General features: G+C 40.1%; 1 protein-coding gene across 1 annotated transcript; it reads left to right on the plus strand.

Annotated features, from left to right (window-relative positions):
* Positions 1–1,761: 1,761 nt before the first annotated feature.
* On the plus strand, positions 1,762–14,622 carry LOC131687968 (uncharacterized). The gene is made up of 3 exons (XM_058972074.1): positions 1,762–4,863; positions 4,931–5,475; positions 14,463–14,622. Exons 1-3 carry the CDS (start codon positions 1,762–1,764, stop codon positions 14,620–14,622), a joined length of 3,807 nt encoding a protein of 1,268 aa, XP_058828057.1.
* Positions 14,623–15,932: the final 1,310 nt, after the last annotated feature.

Consider the following 15,932-nt stretch of genomic DNA (forward strand, 5'->3'; position numbering starts at 1 on the left):
GATTGGAGCCCTGGTTATTCGCCGTAAAAACTATTTTCACGGTTGATATTTTCGATTGCTACTACACTCTTTTGTCCAGGTGAGGCAAGAGTATATGTTCTGCCGAAGTCTAGTGTTTTGGGATACTACATTGCAATTTTCCCTTCGTAATGCGCTGGCTGATATCTGTACTTTGGAGATTGTTGTATGTGGTTTATGCGTTGCTGATGTTTGCTTACCTGGTCACAGTGCCGGTAAATGTTGTCCAGGTAAGGCGACAGTATATGTCTAGCCGAAGTAGGAAAATATCGATACTACATATTATTTTCTCACACGATTGTATATACTACTGAGTGACGTCAAGATCCCGTTGAATACTGGACCCAATACCACTGGAATTGCGTGTGCATACAAGGGTGTAGACACTCATTTAAAAATAATCTGCAGTCGCCGTTGTCAGTTTTCCAGGTAAGCTGACACAGTGTATGTCTAGCCAAGGCTAGGTCAGTTTTTTGGAATACTACACCTGTTAATCCCTGTTCTGTGTACGCGAATATCTACAACCATGCCGCCAACGGGTTCAGCAACGTCGGTGAAAAAGGCTCCATCACTGAGGGCGCTACATACGAAGCTTAAGGGACTGCAAACATCGTTGAACAACATCGTCAAGTTCGTTCAATGCTGTGATGAAAATACGACTGCCAGCCAGGTATCAGTTCGTCTTGAACGATTAGATGAACTATGGGAGAAAATCGGGGAAACCATATACGAAATCGAATCCCATGATGACTTCGAGGCAGGTGAAGAGGCTTTTTCCAAGGAACGCGTGAACTTCGAAGATCGCTACTACGATGTAAAATCTGCTCTGATGGATAAGGCAAGGGAGTTGCAAGATGCTCCCGTCTTGGAGCAGTCGGTTAGGCAAACCGACACGAATCAGCATGCATCCATGGATCACGTTCGGCTCCCGCAAATACAGCTACAGACTTTTGATGGTAACATCGATGAATGGCTCAGCTTCCGGGATCTGTTCACTTCATTGATTCACTGGAAGACTGAATTACCAGAGGTTGAGAAATTTCATTATCTCAAGGGGTGCCTCGAAGGAGAAGCTAAGGCGTTAATCGATCCCTTGAAGATAACAAAAGGCAATTACCAAATTGCCTGGGATTTGTTGGTCAAACGCTACAACAATAGCAAGCTTCTAAAAAACGGCAGGTGCAAGCACTGTTTAAACTGCCTGTACTGGCTAAAGAATCGTCGACCGAGCTACACAAATTACTGGAAGGTTTCGACAGGATAATTCAAACACTGGATCAGGTAGTGCAGCCAGTAGATTATAAGGACCTTCTGTTGGTTGATGTCCTCAGCTCTAGATTAGATCCATATACAAGACGAGGATGGGAGGAGTTGTCTTCTGACAAGGACCAAGACACGTTAAAGGATCTAACAGAATTTCTTCAGCGGAGAATTCGGATTTTAGAATCACTCCCGGCAAAGCCATCGGAAGGTCGATCAGACTCCGTAATGGCACAGAGGAAAAAACCTTTTGCGGTCCGCACCAGTCATAGTGCATCACAATCATCAGCCGGGAAATGCATTGCTTGCTCGGATAGCCATTGGTTGCACGTTTGTCCATCGTTCCAACGAATGTCAGTTGCTAGCAAGGAGTCCTTGCTACGCTCACACTCTCTTTGCCGGAATTGCTTCAGGAAGGGCCACCAGGCAAAGGATTGCTCTTCAAAGTTTTCTTGTAGAAGATGCAAAGGTCGACACCATACGATGGTTTTTTTTAAACCGGACGGCGAGAACGGTAACAAGGCTTCTTCGGGAGAAGGGAAAGCCTCTACAAGTACACAAGATGGAAAGGTTGCAAGTGTAGTTGCTACAGATGTAGTAACATCTAACATGGCACATCAACGTGCCTCTAAGGTTCTCCTCGCAACAGCTGTAGTTCTCGTCGAAGATGATGATGGGAAACGTCACCCGGCACGTGCCCTACTGGATTCAGGATCAGAATGTAACTTTGTTTCTGAAAGGTTGTGCAAGCTCATGAATATCTCTAAGGATGGGGTTGATGTTTCTGTGGTTGGAATCGGCCAGGCGTCTACGAGAGTACGACATCAGATCCATACCACAATACGATCGCGAAGCTCATCGTTCGTTTGTAGCATGACATTGCTGGTGTTACCGAAGGTTACGGCCAACCTACCAACTACAACGGTTTCAACAAGGGGATGGGATATCCCCGAAGGAATCATACTAGCAGATCCAGCATTTTATCAAACGAATAGTGTAGACCTCATATTCGGAATTCAATCTTTCTTCGGCTTTTTCCGGACAGGCAAGGCTATTCCATTAGGTGATGGGTTACCTTTGCTTACCGAATCGGTTTTCGGTTGGGTTGTTTCCGGAGAAGTATCATCTCCTACTCAATCTTCGCAAATTTCTTGCAACATGGTGGTATCGGACAACTTGGAGGAGTTGATGGAGCGGTTTTGGTCCTGCGAGGAAGTGGGAGACAGCTGTAATTACTCCCCGGAAGAAGCGCGCTGCGAGGAGCAGTTTGGGCGCACAGTTCAACGAGGATTGGATGGCCGATACACAGTTACCCTTCCGAAAAATGGTGAATTCATATCGAAATTGGGGGATTCTAAGGATATCGCATTGCGACGTTTCCAGGGTTTGGAAAGAAGACTGGGCAGAGATCAAGATCTACGCAAGCAATATCAAGCATTCATGGCCGAGTATTTGGAATTAGGTCATATGCGGAAGGTAGCTGACGATACGTGCGTTAAACGATACTTTTTACCACATCATCCGGTTGTAAAGGAGGCCAGCACAACCACTAAGGTCAGAGTGGTGTTTGACGCTTCATGTAAGACCTCTACAGGGATTTCCGTAAATGATGCTCTTTTGGCAGGGCCAGTTATTCAACAAGATCTTCGGTCAATCATGTTGCGCTGCAGAACAAGACAAGTAATGATCGTTGCGGACGTGGAGAAAATGTTCCGGCAGGTTAAAATGGACCAAAATGATACGACTTTTCAAAGTATACTATGGCGGTTTGATATGGAGGCAGAAGTAGAGACATATGAGCTAACCACCGTGACTTACGGTACGAAACCGGCGCCGTTCCTTGCAACGAGGACCTTAAAACAGCTAGCTCTGGATGAAGGAAGCAGTTTTCCGCTTGCAGCAAAGGCGATGGAAGAAGATGTCTATATGGACGACGTGATTACTGGAACCGATGACGTCAATGCAGCCATAGAATTGAGGAAGCAATTGGATGCTATAATGGCCAGCGGCGGATTCAGATTGAGGAAATGGGCCTCAAATAATCAAACCGTACTGGACGGTATTCCTCAAGCTGACTTAGCACTCCCGATGATGGATGGTATTAGTTGGGATCAAGACCAAATGGTAAAGACTTTGGGTCTGACTTGGTTACCAAAAATGGATACGTTGAGATTCAACTTCGACATTCCGGCGCTACTCCCAGATCAATTGCTAACAAAACGAAAGGTTCTTTCAATTATAGCATCGCTATTTGACCCGTTAGGACTTATCGGAGCGACCATCACGATAGCGAAGATATTTATGCAGCGGCTATGGAGTATGCGAGACGCTCAGGGTAACGCACTGCATTGGGATTCCCCGATACCCGAAACGGTGGGTGAGGAATGGCGGAAATTTCATCAGCAGCTGCCGTCATTGAACAATCTGCGCATAAAACGATGTGTTATCGCACCAAGAGCTGTGTCGACTCAAATACATTGCTTCTGTGACGCATCGGAAAGAGCTTACGGGGCATGTGTGTACCTAAGAACCTTAACGGACAACGGAGAGATTACGGTTAGGCTTCTAACGTCCAAATCAAAGGTGGCACCTTTGAAGACACAGTCACTACCACGGTTGGAGCTTTGCGGTGCATTACTTGCAGCACAGCTTTGGGAATGGGTTTCGTACTCCATTGGGTTAACGCACGAGGTTCATTTTTGGACGGATTCAACATGTGTGCTACAATGGATCAAGGCTCCATCCAACACATGGACGACGTTTGTGGCGAACCGAGTCTCGAAAATTCAGACTCTGACAGAGAATTATATATGGCGTCACGTACCAGGGGTCAGCAACCCAGCGGACCTAATTTCGCGCGGAGTCCCACCAGATCAAATTCATGGGAGCAGCATGTGGTGGGAAGGGTCAAGTTGGTTAAAGGAATCAGCAGATCAATGGCCCCAGTCACTGGACAATGTCATGGATGAAGTTCCAGAACGACGTCGAAATGCAGTTGCATGTGTGTCAACTGAAAAATCGAATTTCATGAACAAATATATTTCTAAATTTTCATCTTATACAAATCTGCTCAGAACAACTGCTTATTGGCTGCGGTTGATTCGAATATTGCGAAAAACGGAAGGAAAGGAGACACGGAGTTTCCTAACTAGCACAGAACTAAGGGAAGCAGAATTTGTTATTGTGAGACAGGTTCAACAAGATATGTTTTCGGAGGAGCTGAAAGGGCTAACCAGCGGTAAGGGTGTTCCTCGCAATTCGCCGTTAAGGTGGTACAAACCAATTATTTCGGAAAATGGTGTATTACGTGTAGGAGGAAGATTGGGTCATTCACAGCAACCGAACGATGTGAAGCACCCAATGGTTTTGTCGGCCAGACACACGCTGACGGAGATGATACTAAGGCATTATCACCAACAATTATTGCATGCCGGACCCCAGCTACTACTGAGCACGATCAGGTTACGTTTCTGGCCGCTGGGTGGCCGCAATTTAGCTAGGAAGGTTGTCCATCAGTGTCATCGTTGTTTCCGAGCCAAGCCCACATTATTGAAACAGCAAATGGGGGAACTTCCAGCTCCCAGGGTAACAATATCCAGACCGTTCTCCCGATGCGGAGTGGATTATTTTGGGCCAGTATACACTCGAGCAGGGCGGCGTCTGTCGGCTACCTCAATCATACGTGGCCATCTTTGTGTGCATGTGTACGAAGGCAGTGCATATGGAGCATGTCACAGACTTATCCACAGAACGTTTCCTACAAGCTTTACGAAGATTTTTTGCCAGACGAGGGCGGTCATCGGATATGTACTCCGATAACGGTACAAATTTTGTCGGAGCTAAAATTCAATTGCGGGAACTCTTCACACTGTTAAAAGACTCCAGTCACCAACAAGCAGTTACGAAAGAATGTGTAACTAATGGCATTCAATGGCACTTCAATCCGCCGGCTGCCCCACATTTCGGTGGTTTGTGGGAAGCTGCAGTGCGTTCAGCGAAATATCACTTGTTGCGAGTGCTTGGTGGAAATCCGGTATCTGCAGAAGATTTTATCACCTTGTTGGCACAGGTAGAGGCATGCCTGAATTCGAGGCCATTGACACCAATGTCAGATGACCCAACAGACTTGGAACCACTCACTCCAGCTCACTTCCTGATCGGTGGATCATTACAAGCTATTCCAGAACCCGATTATGGGTGTGTGCAGTTGAATCGGCTTACTCGATGGCAGCTTGTCCAACGTCAGTTACAGGATTTCTGGAGGCGCTGGAAAATGGAATACTTATCGCAGCTTCAGAGTAGAACCAAAAATTGGGGACCATCCTTAAAGATTGATGTTGACAGATTGGTGGTAATTGTTGATGCAAATCAGCCACCAATGCGATGGAAACTTGGACGAATCGACGAGCTACATCCAGGACAAGACGGTGTGGTACGAGTTGTCACTGTCAAAACGGCAACTGGACGTCTCACTCGACCAGTAGAAAAACTTTGTCTTTTGCCAAGGATCGAAGAAAGAATGGAAGATACACCTCAAGCAGTCATCACTCCAGCGTGATAGTGTCATCCAGTGCGTCGAAGGGGATTTCTTTCTCTTTTTTCTTTCAGAAGCTTGGCATCTTCAGGGTGGGTGAGGATGTTGGATTGTAAGACTACCCTAATACCCACAGCACGGTTAAAGTACGCAGCCAATGGATCGCTGGTGCGAAAGAGACTAATGATGTCGGAGTTGATGACCCACATAACCTCACGGGTCGTCTCGGTCTAGCACGAGAGAGAAAGAGGGAATCATCGGGATGGAGATCATCTCGATCGTCCGCGATCGAGTGAGTCAGTCGCTCACAACCCACGATCGCTATCGGTTGCACAGAGGTTGAACCTCTGCTGTTTTTTAATGTGTATTAATTATAATTAGATCGTAATAAATGTTAAAGTTAGGTCAATAAATGTGTTTAAGTGCAATCCGTCTATGCATGTTTTAATCGCCGTGTGGTGAAGGTCCGGAACTCCAGGCAGATTGGTCGCCAAGGGCATGACCAGGACGGAACTGGTTCACGCATTATCGTCCACTATATCGAAGGAAACTAAAGGTTAGTCGAAGGTCAGCTAGATCCCCAACATTGCTGTGGTCCTTCGAACCGGATGTTGTGCTTCCTGGTATAGTTTTGAGCAACCACGATTTGTTGTAATGCTTGCTGACATGCTATGATTGTCAACCTTCTCACAAACAAATTTGCCAAGCTGGAGTGTACGCCAAAGTGAGCTCTTTGGCAAAGTAGTTTGGCGCTTGTAGTACCCAGTCATATATTCCACCTCTAGATTTATTTTGCTTTGCATGAACAAAGGTCATATTTCCCCGGGAACATTTATTCATGGTATTCATAATCGGTTTTTGATATTTGGAACCTTTGGCGATCACTTCTGTTGACCTCGTTGGATTTCAATATGAACGACCAAAATTATTTACGTCTTTTGAGTTCCACTTTTGATAACTTTTGAACATGTTTATGAATCTCGATGAAATTTTCACCACTATATACACAATTCTTTCTGACCAAAATGCAGTATTGTGCGATTCGCTATGACAACCGGAGGTGCAGCAGTAATTAAAAGTACGAGTTCAAATTTTAAACTGAAAATCTTATAATCCATCTCCGTCTCCACTTAATCAAAGATTACTCAGAAATGGGCCAATTCGGGCAATAATTCTATTATGTTCCAAATGAAGAATCGTTCAAGGAACACGAATTGCTATGAAACATAGTGGACATACGTGGACAAAAAAAGTATTTCAATAATTTAGCAAAAATGTCTGTTGAAACCGTCTGCTACAAACGCGTGAAAGTTATTGACATTTTCTATAAACAGGTAAAGTAATATATTTTGACATCAATACATATAAATAAAGTACATACCGTCAGCATAACTTTCCATTATTACACATTTGAAACTGGCACTTTTATCAAAATCCAGCTACACTTGAATAATACTAATATTTCGTGCGCTCGATGAAAAATATGAGCAAAACGCGATGGTTTAAACTGTTTGGATGTGTCAACACCTCAAATAAGGAAATTTTGGAGTGTTTCACTTTAAATAGCATGCGGCAGCACCATATGAAGGACAATGTATGTAATAGAACCCAAAGTAGTACCATGCAATTTTCGACTTTTGGCCAGGTTTTTAGGAAAATCTGCCACTGTGCATCTCCGAGAAACCGATGTGACTGTTATTCTGAATTTGGATACTTCCGCCGGGGCTTCCGGAACCGATGATAGTGGCGAATGTGACCAAAGAGACTTTGAATGGCTGTTAGTGACCTAGTACTACAGATCGAAGCAGTTGTGGTCACATTTTGGAAAAATTTTCACCATTATACATTCATTGCAGAATTTATTAAAATCGACATTTTCTGCGTGATCGTACTCGTCACCCTGTAATTCCGGATCCATTAGAAATTCAATAGCAGCCTATGGGAACGTTGCACCTTTCATTTGGGACTATGTTTGTGAAAATCGGTTCAGCCATCTCTGAGAAAAGTGAATGAGATTGTGTTCGCGTACACACACAGACGCACATACACACACATACATACATACACACACAGACATTTGCCGAACTCGACGAACTGAATCGAATGGTATATGTCACTCGGCCCTCCGGGCCTCCGTTAAAAAGTCGGTGTTCAGAGCAATTGCAATACCTTTCTTATAGGGAAAGGCAAAAACAAAGAATTAGATTTAGCTGTCAAAATTAATGTTTTAGAATAGCGATTCTACGAATATGTACGACATTCAGAAAGTTTTACGAGGGGGTTCGAATTACTCCACGGTCTTAATATCCCCGGGTCCCTCAACATTTATTTTCTTCATTTTAATAATATTATTAATTCTGTTTAGTCATCTCTTTTATTCATTTCATCCAATTTGCAATTTTAATTTATACTATTATTTCTATAACTTTTATTTTTATAACAATGGAAAATTATTTTTATTATTACACTGATAAATGAATATTTGGCTGTAACATAATTTTTACGATTTTTTCTTATTTCCCGGGATTCCGGGAAATCCTGAGAAATTCATCGTTTATTTTCCGTTTCTCGAGAAACTGATAACTGATTGCAAGCCCCAAAAAAAATTGTCCGAGGATCGCATTTTGTATAGCAAACCCATGCTAGATTCAATCTTGGCGAAATAAATAAACATGACTGACAAAAAAGTTGTGACATTTTTCAAAAAATCAAAACTATGTGATTACGATGTAAATTCGTACATATGTACATATTTAAATTCATTTGTTTTATCAACGAAAACCTAATGAAAAAGAAAACATTTTGAATAAGATTACGTGAGTAAAAAAGTTTTCTATCAACAAATCTAAACATGTCTCGTGCGTTTTTTGTCAAAATTCACTTTGAGAGAAATTCCGAACAAACCGCAACTCACCGCAACTGCTGTCATATATAATCGGCGAATAATGGTTTGTCCGGCATTTCCGCTCAAAGTCAATTTTAACAGTATGCTTATTGGCACTTTTCAAAAAACACACGAGATGTATTCAAATTTCATACTAATTAACAGACCAAAATAAAATTATAAAAGAGCGATTGAATAACCTTTCTATATGAGAAAGCCAAAAAATATTGACCATACATTAACATTACCAAAAAACTTGAAATGGAATCCCTCAAGCGGTAGGCAGCAAATGTTCTACCCTATAAGGATTACACTATTGGAACTTGAACGATCATTTCTCAATTAGCTTTTAATTTGTATCATTTCCCGTGAGATTTCTAAAAAAGGACAGATTTCGAGCATAACACGTGCAATTAGAAGTGTATTTATAACGGACTTGATAACAGTTCATAATATTTAAAAACGCTCTTCGAGTTCAAAAAATTACCAACAGAAAGTAGAGTTGGGCACTGCACGTGTCGCCAATAACCACGTGATAACTTCCGTGACATCTGATACCCATATGCGATAGTTCACACCGTGACACGTGACTGCAATTTCGCCCACCCAACAATCGTAACTCCTTTCAATCTGTACCAAACCGGAAGATCATCTTCATGTGTCATTCGACCGTTACAAACGATTTTTTCCTCAAGTGCGAAAGTGCGCACACTCCCAATTCACCACAGCAGTGAGCAGACACCTCCTTCGAACATTTGTTTTCTTTTTCTCTTTTTAATGGGTGCCACGCGACTTCAACGCACGAACCGTGTTAGTCCACCAACTCAACAAGTATCAGTCCTTGGGGCACGTGTCTTCAACCGGTTGTTATTGTTTTCACTTTTTATTCATCATTATTAGGATTCCGGTCGATGCTCAACGATGAGAATTAATTAGTTTATTGGCCACTGAACGCCACGTGACAGATTGGAGAAGGGGAACCAGTAAGGACTTTTTCATTTATTTGAATATATTTATCCTATTTTCTAGGGTTTATGTTGTTTTGCCCTTACTGCCGTACGTTTACCAGTCCGTCAGTTTGGTTAGAGGCGACAGGCGCATTAAATTGAGCTGTAAAGGAGCGTGAAATTTCAACTTCGATACGGTCTGTAATAGGCCTTTTTGGTAGGAAGAGGTTAGTTTGGAAAATAGGGACCATGAATATTTATACATGTGCACATATATTTGCTCTAGTGCGTTCTGATTACGTAACCAAGTGTGGTAATTGGATTAGGTTTCTGAGCAACCGGAAGAATGATGTTGGTTTAGAGAAAGGATTTTTTTTCTTGAAAATTGAGAATTTATTATTTAGTTGTTCTTATTTTTGGCATGTCAAGTTGTCGTCAATTTTTTTGAAGGCCGCCGATTTTTGCGAAATAATATTTTTTGAATAGAGTATGTAATATTGGGAAAAATTTAAAAAAAAGCAAAAAGTGGTCATAAAAAAGTATTTAATATTATAGATTTACGGTCTGTTTCCAAATCCTCATAAAAAATTTAAAGAATCCCTAAATAATATATGCAGATAATACTGGTAACCTTGTGTTAGATTCCAGCAAAATCGCAATGCAATCCTGCAGCGAAACTTTGACTTTCGGTTTCTATAGACACGATATTCCTCAAGTTGAACAATATATGCGCTAAACTTACGTGTCTAGAATTTCGCACAATGCCTTTTCCAATTTGGTACGTCTCATTATCCTTGTAAATAAGTTTAAGTAATTCCATTTATTTTGTTTAGGACGGTAAAATTACCACCAAGGAATCAATGTTTCAAAATAATTTCCAATTAATCTCACAAATCTTTGAGAACAGGAAAAAGGATACACGCATATTAAGCTAATTTATGCACAACCGCGCTTTCACCCACAGGAAAACGTCGAAAAATAGTTGAAAGAAAAAACAATTTCACGCCGAATCTGGTTTGAGTTTCCAAATTTTACCACTAGAATAGGTGATCTACATGAACGGAAGGACAAATGAAGAAGAAGAGAAAAGGAAATCAGCTATTCGTCACGAGGAAATTAACTGTTTCGGGAGCTCAGTCAGAATAAAACTAGGCCTCAAGGCATCCTGTTCATATTATCCTACGGAAACCAAGTCGATTCTGCATGCCTCCTAACCGAGTGCTGGCTAATTCGAGTTCAAACACACGTGGGTAATTATGTGCCTTATAGCTGTCATGCTGTTCTGCAATCCCTTTCCAGCACCCTGCACCATGATGCTTATGGAAAGATGAAAGGGACTGCAAGATGCTAGGCACAGCGAGGGGATGCAATCGCCTTCGGCTATTAGAAGCTAATATTATAGAATTTATTTCCAAATCAAATAAGCTAATGCGTACCTATTTGTTTATCTTGTTCATCTCCTGTAACGTAGTCCCTTCGCATCTTTTTCGTTGGTTGCTGATTGGAGGTTAGCCCATTTGAATCCTACCATGCCTGGTCTCGTGTACATAATTTGTTTGTTCGGAGGTACCGATACGTCATGTATTTAAATAGAATGAAAAATTTGCTTCGTTTCCGTTTGTTTGATGATTGGATTAGTGGTCGCAGAGTTTTGATGAAAAGTGCAATTTTTAGTTATGAAAGAACATTTATAGGTTGTAGGAAAGTAAAAGTAAATATTTAACAAATTATTCAATTTTGTGTGCCCCAACATTCCCAATATAATGTACGAAATTCTGTTTTATTCCCAACATAACGGACTAAGGAGCTTTTATTGTCAGGTGATACGGTGAAACACCTATCAGCCATGTTGGTGTTGAAAACGACAGCTTACAACAGTGTTCACTAATTATGATAACATATATAGAGTATACATATAAAAGTTTTCAGTGTTATAGATTATTTATTTTGTTTAAAACGCAAGTAGTTTTTTTACAAATCGTTTGCCGACATTTTAAGTGATTCCACAAGGTAATAAATTTCTCTTTGTTGGAGATAATGAGGCCGTAATAAAAGTGTACAAATTGGCCGCATCGAAAATGCATGGTCCAAAACCGACCCCATCGTCCCAACTCCTACTATTCATTTCAGCGAATCAAAGGAAAAGGTTGTCGTAAATGTACTTTGCATTTTCTGAGTAAAACTGAGCAATTTGAGTACATTGTTCTATTTATTTTTTTAACTTAATTTTTGTTTTACAGTTATTTTATAACCAATATTTTGCTTGCAGAAAACAAAACGAATTTCTTCGTTCTATTTTTGTTTATGTTCTTCAGTTTGTTTTTTCAGTTTGATATCTTCTTGTGATTTACTATTGGCATTGAGAATGTCTTACTTTACAATCTGAGGTTATGTTTCATTCTAAAATCTTTAAATCTCCTATGTAACGAAACTATGTCAGCTTTGCACGCTTATAACTCCGCTATCACTAGATGGATTTTAATCATTTATACACGAGCCGATTCAAACACGCCTAATTTAAATATTGGTAATTTTATCTGTGTAATGAAAGTGTTCCATTGAAAAGCGGTAAAATTAAAAATTTCACGAAAGGGGAAAGTTTCGAAATTAGTTATGGGAGAGATGTTTTGAGTTCCTCTCATCAGAATCCGACACTATCTTAGTGACAGGACTAAGTTAGCGCCGGATTGACGCTAGCTCCAAAACAAAAAAAAACACAATTTCTTTTTCTGAGCAAACCCCTAGTCCTGCGTGAAATTCCGCAAAAAAAAAAAGAAGCTCTGATTTAAGCTAATGAAAATTTTTGAACTGAAACATGGTTTGGCTTAGCAAGCCAATGCGTGCATTATTTACACTGTATTTTTAATGCTGTTAGCTTTTCGAAAGTTGTAAAAAATGGCGTCAGCAGAAAAGCAATGTCGCGAATTGATTTTGCGCAAGCACCTGGAACATCCTCTGCTCCCTCATCGGAGCATTGGAATACAACTCGGAATCGCACAGTTAACGGTGAGTCGTGTGATTAAACATTACTTCCAAATTCTGAGCATCGAATGGAAGGAGACATGCGGTCAGAATGGATGTTCTATTGGTGATCAGGATCACAAGCGTTTATTGAAAGCGTTTAAGCGGAATCCCAATGCTTCGATGAGCGATAGAGCATCGCCAAAACATTTTTTTGCATTCTCGAAGGCCCCCTACTTATATTGTGACAAATGTCAAAGTAAGCTCAGATGGCAACTTTCACATCGTTTGGACAATTTTATACTCCCACCCACCTCGCTTGAAATTTTTGAAATTGCTTCTGTGGCAATATATGGAGGACAAATATATTAAATGCTTGAACTTTTAAAGTAGCAATCAGAAAATTACAATTTATACCTCTTTTTAAAGGAAATAAGCTTAGTATTTGAATAGAGATATTTCTGTTTCTACAAAAATCCGGGAAAGCAGGATACTGGGTCATTTTGGCCCCAAAATCACCTATTTTTAATAATTTGTGTGATTTGCATTTCTAATGCCAAAAGATCCTTACTCCTGAGATAGAAGACGAAGGGTTAAGTCGCCGGTAAACTTTAAGCTTGCTCATATGACCCTCTCCACGCTTTTCTAAACTTTCTTCCTTCAAATGCTTGCTCTTCCTTGAGTACTACGGCTCTTGATATTGAACAATATAATTCATTTCCCAGTCCCTTGCTAAGGAATGTCGTTAAAAACATTAAAAAGTTAAAGATTATTTAAGGTTTTGATGAAAATCAAAAATGCTAAAATTTAATATGAGTTTGATAAATTATTGAAAATTCAGAAACGTAATTAGTCCAGTAGATGTCATTCCAGTCTACAAACAAGAAGAATCAATATGGAACAGTTTTCAAACCTCTATAGATTATTTTCTTATATAATATGTCAATGAAGTCCAAAATTGTGATCCTTTAAAGTGGGATAAATGTTTGAAAACTTTATAAACGTTCTAGATCACCTAATTTAATAATCCTCGACTTTGAAGGGAGAAGTTTTTCAACATAAAACAGCACATGCTTTGATATAAAAATTTTAGTGATTAATTCTAATAGAGGTAATTATGGAGAATTAACTCTTCAAAAATATTAAGAGACATGGTGCCTTCAGCAAAGTTGTTGATAATGTCATTTTAAATAATTTTGTTGAAAATATGAAGGCTACATGAATGCAGCATATCGAAATATAAATGAACATTCTATATTTTCCTTAGTGAAAAGAAATTTAGGTAAAGACTATTTTTTGTACACTACGGAGAAAATTGTTCATTGCGAGTTGAGAACACAAAACCTATAATGAAATTAGTTTTGGGACTTGCGTTTCGACTTCATCTCATCAGAATCCGACACTAACTTAGTGACAGGACTAAGCTAGCGCCGAATTGATGCTAGCTCCAAGAAAAGGAAATACTCTTTATATTTCTGGGCAAACCCCTAATCCTTTTAATATTTAGGATTTTTTTAAGGAGGTTCTCTTAACTATTTTTTTGTAAGCTTCAGAGACTCAGACTCATTGAATTCAATGTGAATTTATTGTTTAATTGACGCAGAAGAGATTTATCAATTTCAGTAATTTCAGAATAACTTGATAGTAGGCGAGGTCTCTTTTGAGACAGTTCTGTTTTTTCCGCCAGTTTTTTTCTATGAAACATTTTGCTGCGGTTTCTGAAATTTCATTAGTTGGACTACTTCCGATGAGTTCTCGGTGACGGAACACGGAGTGCTATACAGTGGATAGTTCAGCGGTCCCGGAACGATTTTGGCGTCATTGTGCTGCTCGCTAAGAAGCAAGCTTCTACGTGCAGGTGTGAAGTTCAAGCGAAACGTTTGCCCGGCCCACTGCTGCTGGTTATGTTCGGAAGTAATCTCAGCGGAATCGTACAGGAGACTATGAAGGCATTTGAGCGTATTCGACGTGGTGGTGCGTGGTACAGACGGTTCGCATCATTGGTTATCGTGCAATGAAAGGTACAAAGTTAACTGATGTCTTCGGAGTGTTTCCACTGCAATATTAATATTATATTAAACATTACCAAACAATAGTGAAATTAAACATTACCAAGAACTTGTATATTTAGTTGTAGCAGAGGGACAAGTGAAATAAAATGTTATTCCGATTTTCACCCACGTCATCGATATTGACTGCCATCGAAAGACCAGCTATGGCTGCAATATACATCCCTGCTAGTGGAGTAACGCTAGCAAGTTGCAGCAGCAAAACCGACGCATATATTGCGTTATCTTGATCCTCATCATCAGAAGAAGCAAAACATCAATTAGAAATCTACGCCGACAGGGCCACAACGCGGTGTGATGTATATGCAATCACCGGTAAGATCGTTCTGACTATATCGTTCCTAATTTCAAATTTTATGTCATTTTTTCTATAGTGGTAGGTGATTCTATTCCTTCTAAGTATTTCGCTACTTTGCTTTCACTATTTGAAGTACATCCATAAGTTTCGTTATATGCATTTAATCCATGATATTAATTTATTCCAATATTTGTGCAGGGAGAGTACGAACTGTGACATGGACTAGGGTACGTGGATCGCCTATCTCTAGATAATAATGTCAACACTTACTTCTGAATTCTTCGGAATTATGTAGTCATTGTTAATATTTGTATCTGCCATGGCACGGTAAGTTTGAGGGCGAGTAAAGGTGCTTTAACCTAGGCTTATTAGCCAGGGCAAGGAGTAAATCCCATCCCAAAGGACCAAAGGAGTGACATTAACCGTCTTAGCCAAGTCACTCCCAACGATTTATTATATCCCCTTCAAACTGAAACGGTCGGTTCGATTGTCCTCGTTTCTTCCTCTTTTAAGATTCAAAAAACTTTGCTGGAGACATTAAGTCTCGGCTCAAATTTGCTTGAAGAGTAAATTCTTTATAATTTCTTCTAGTAGGATTAACCGCCAACATTATTTTATCAGCAGATGAACAGTTTTACATTTTGAAATTCTTCAATGTTACTAACATCGAAATTTGGCAGTTTCGAATGAATGTGATCATGACCGTTAAAAATTTATCGAGCATTGATTTTACTTTTCTTCATTATTCAAGCTCACAACTTGACAACGAGTCCTAGTACCTCAAAATTTTAGTACGCCTTTCAATGCAGCACTTAAATATACACCATTAATAGCCACAAACTTGAAATATATTGAAATATTTAATAATTCCAATCCTTTTCAGAGACTATGCATATAGTTGATAATACAACAAAAATCAAATGCTCTTAAAAACCGATCCTGACCTGCTAGAGAAAAACTG

This window comes from Topomyia yanbarensis, chromosome 3 (assembly GCF_030247195.1).
Source record: "Topomyia yanbarensis strain Yona2022 chromosome 3, ASM3024719v1, whole genome shotgun sequence".
In the NCBI taxonomy this organism is placed as follows: Eukaryota; Metazoa; Arthropoda; class Insecta; order Diptera; family Culicidae; genus Topomyia; species Topomyia yanbarensis.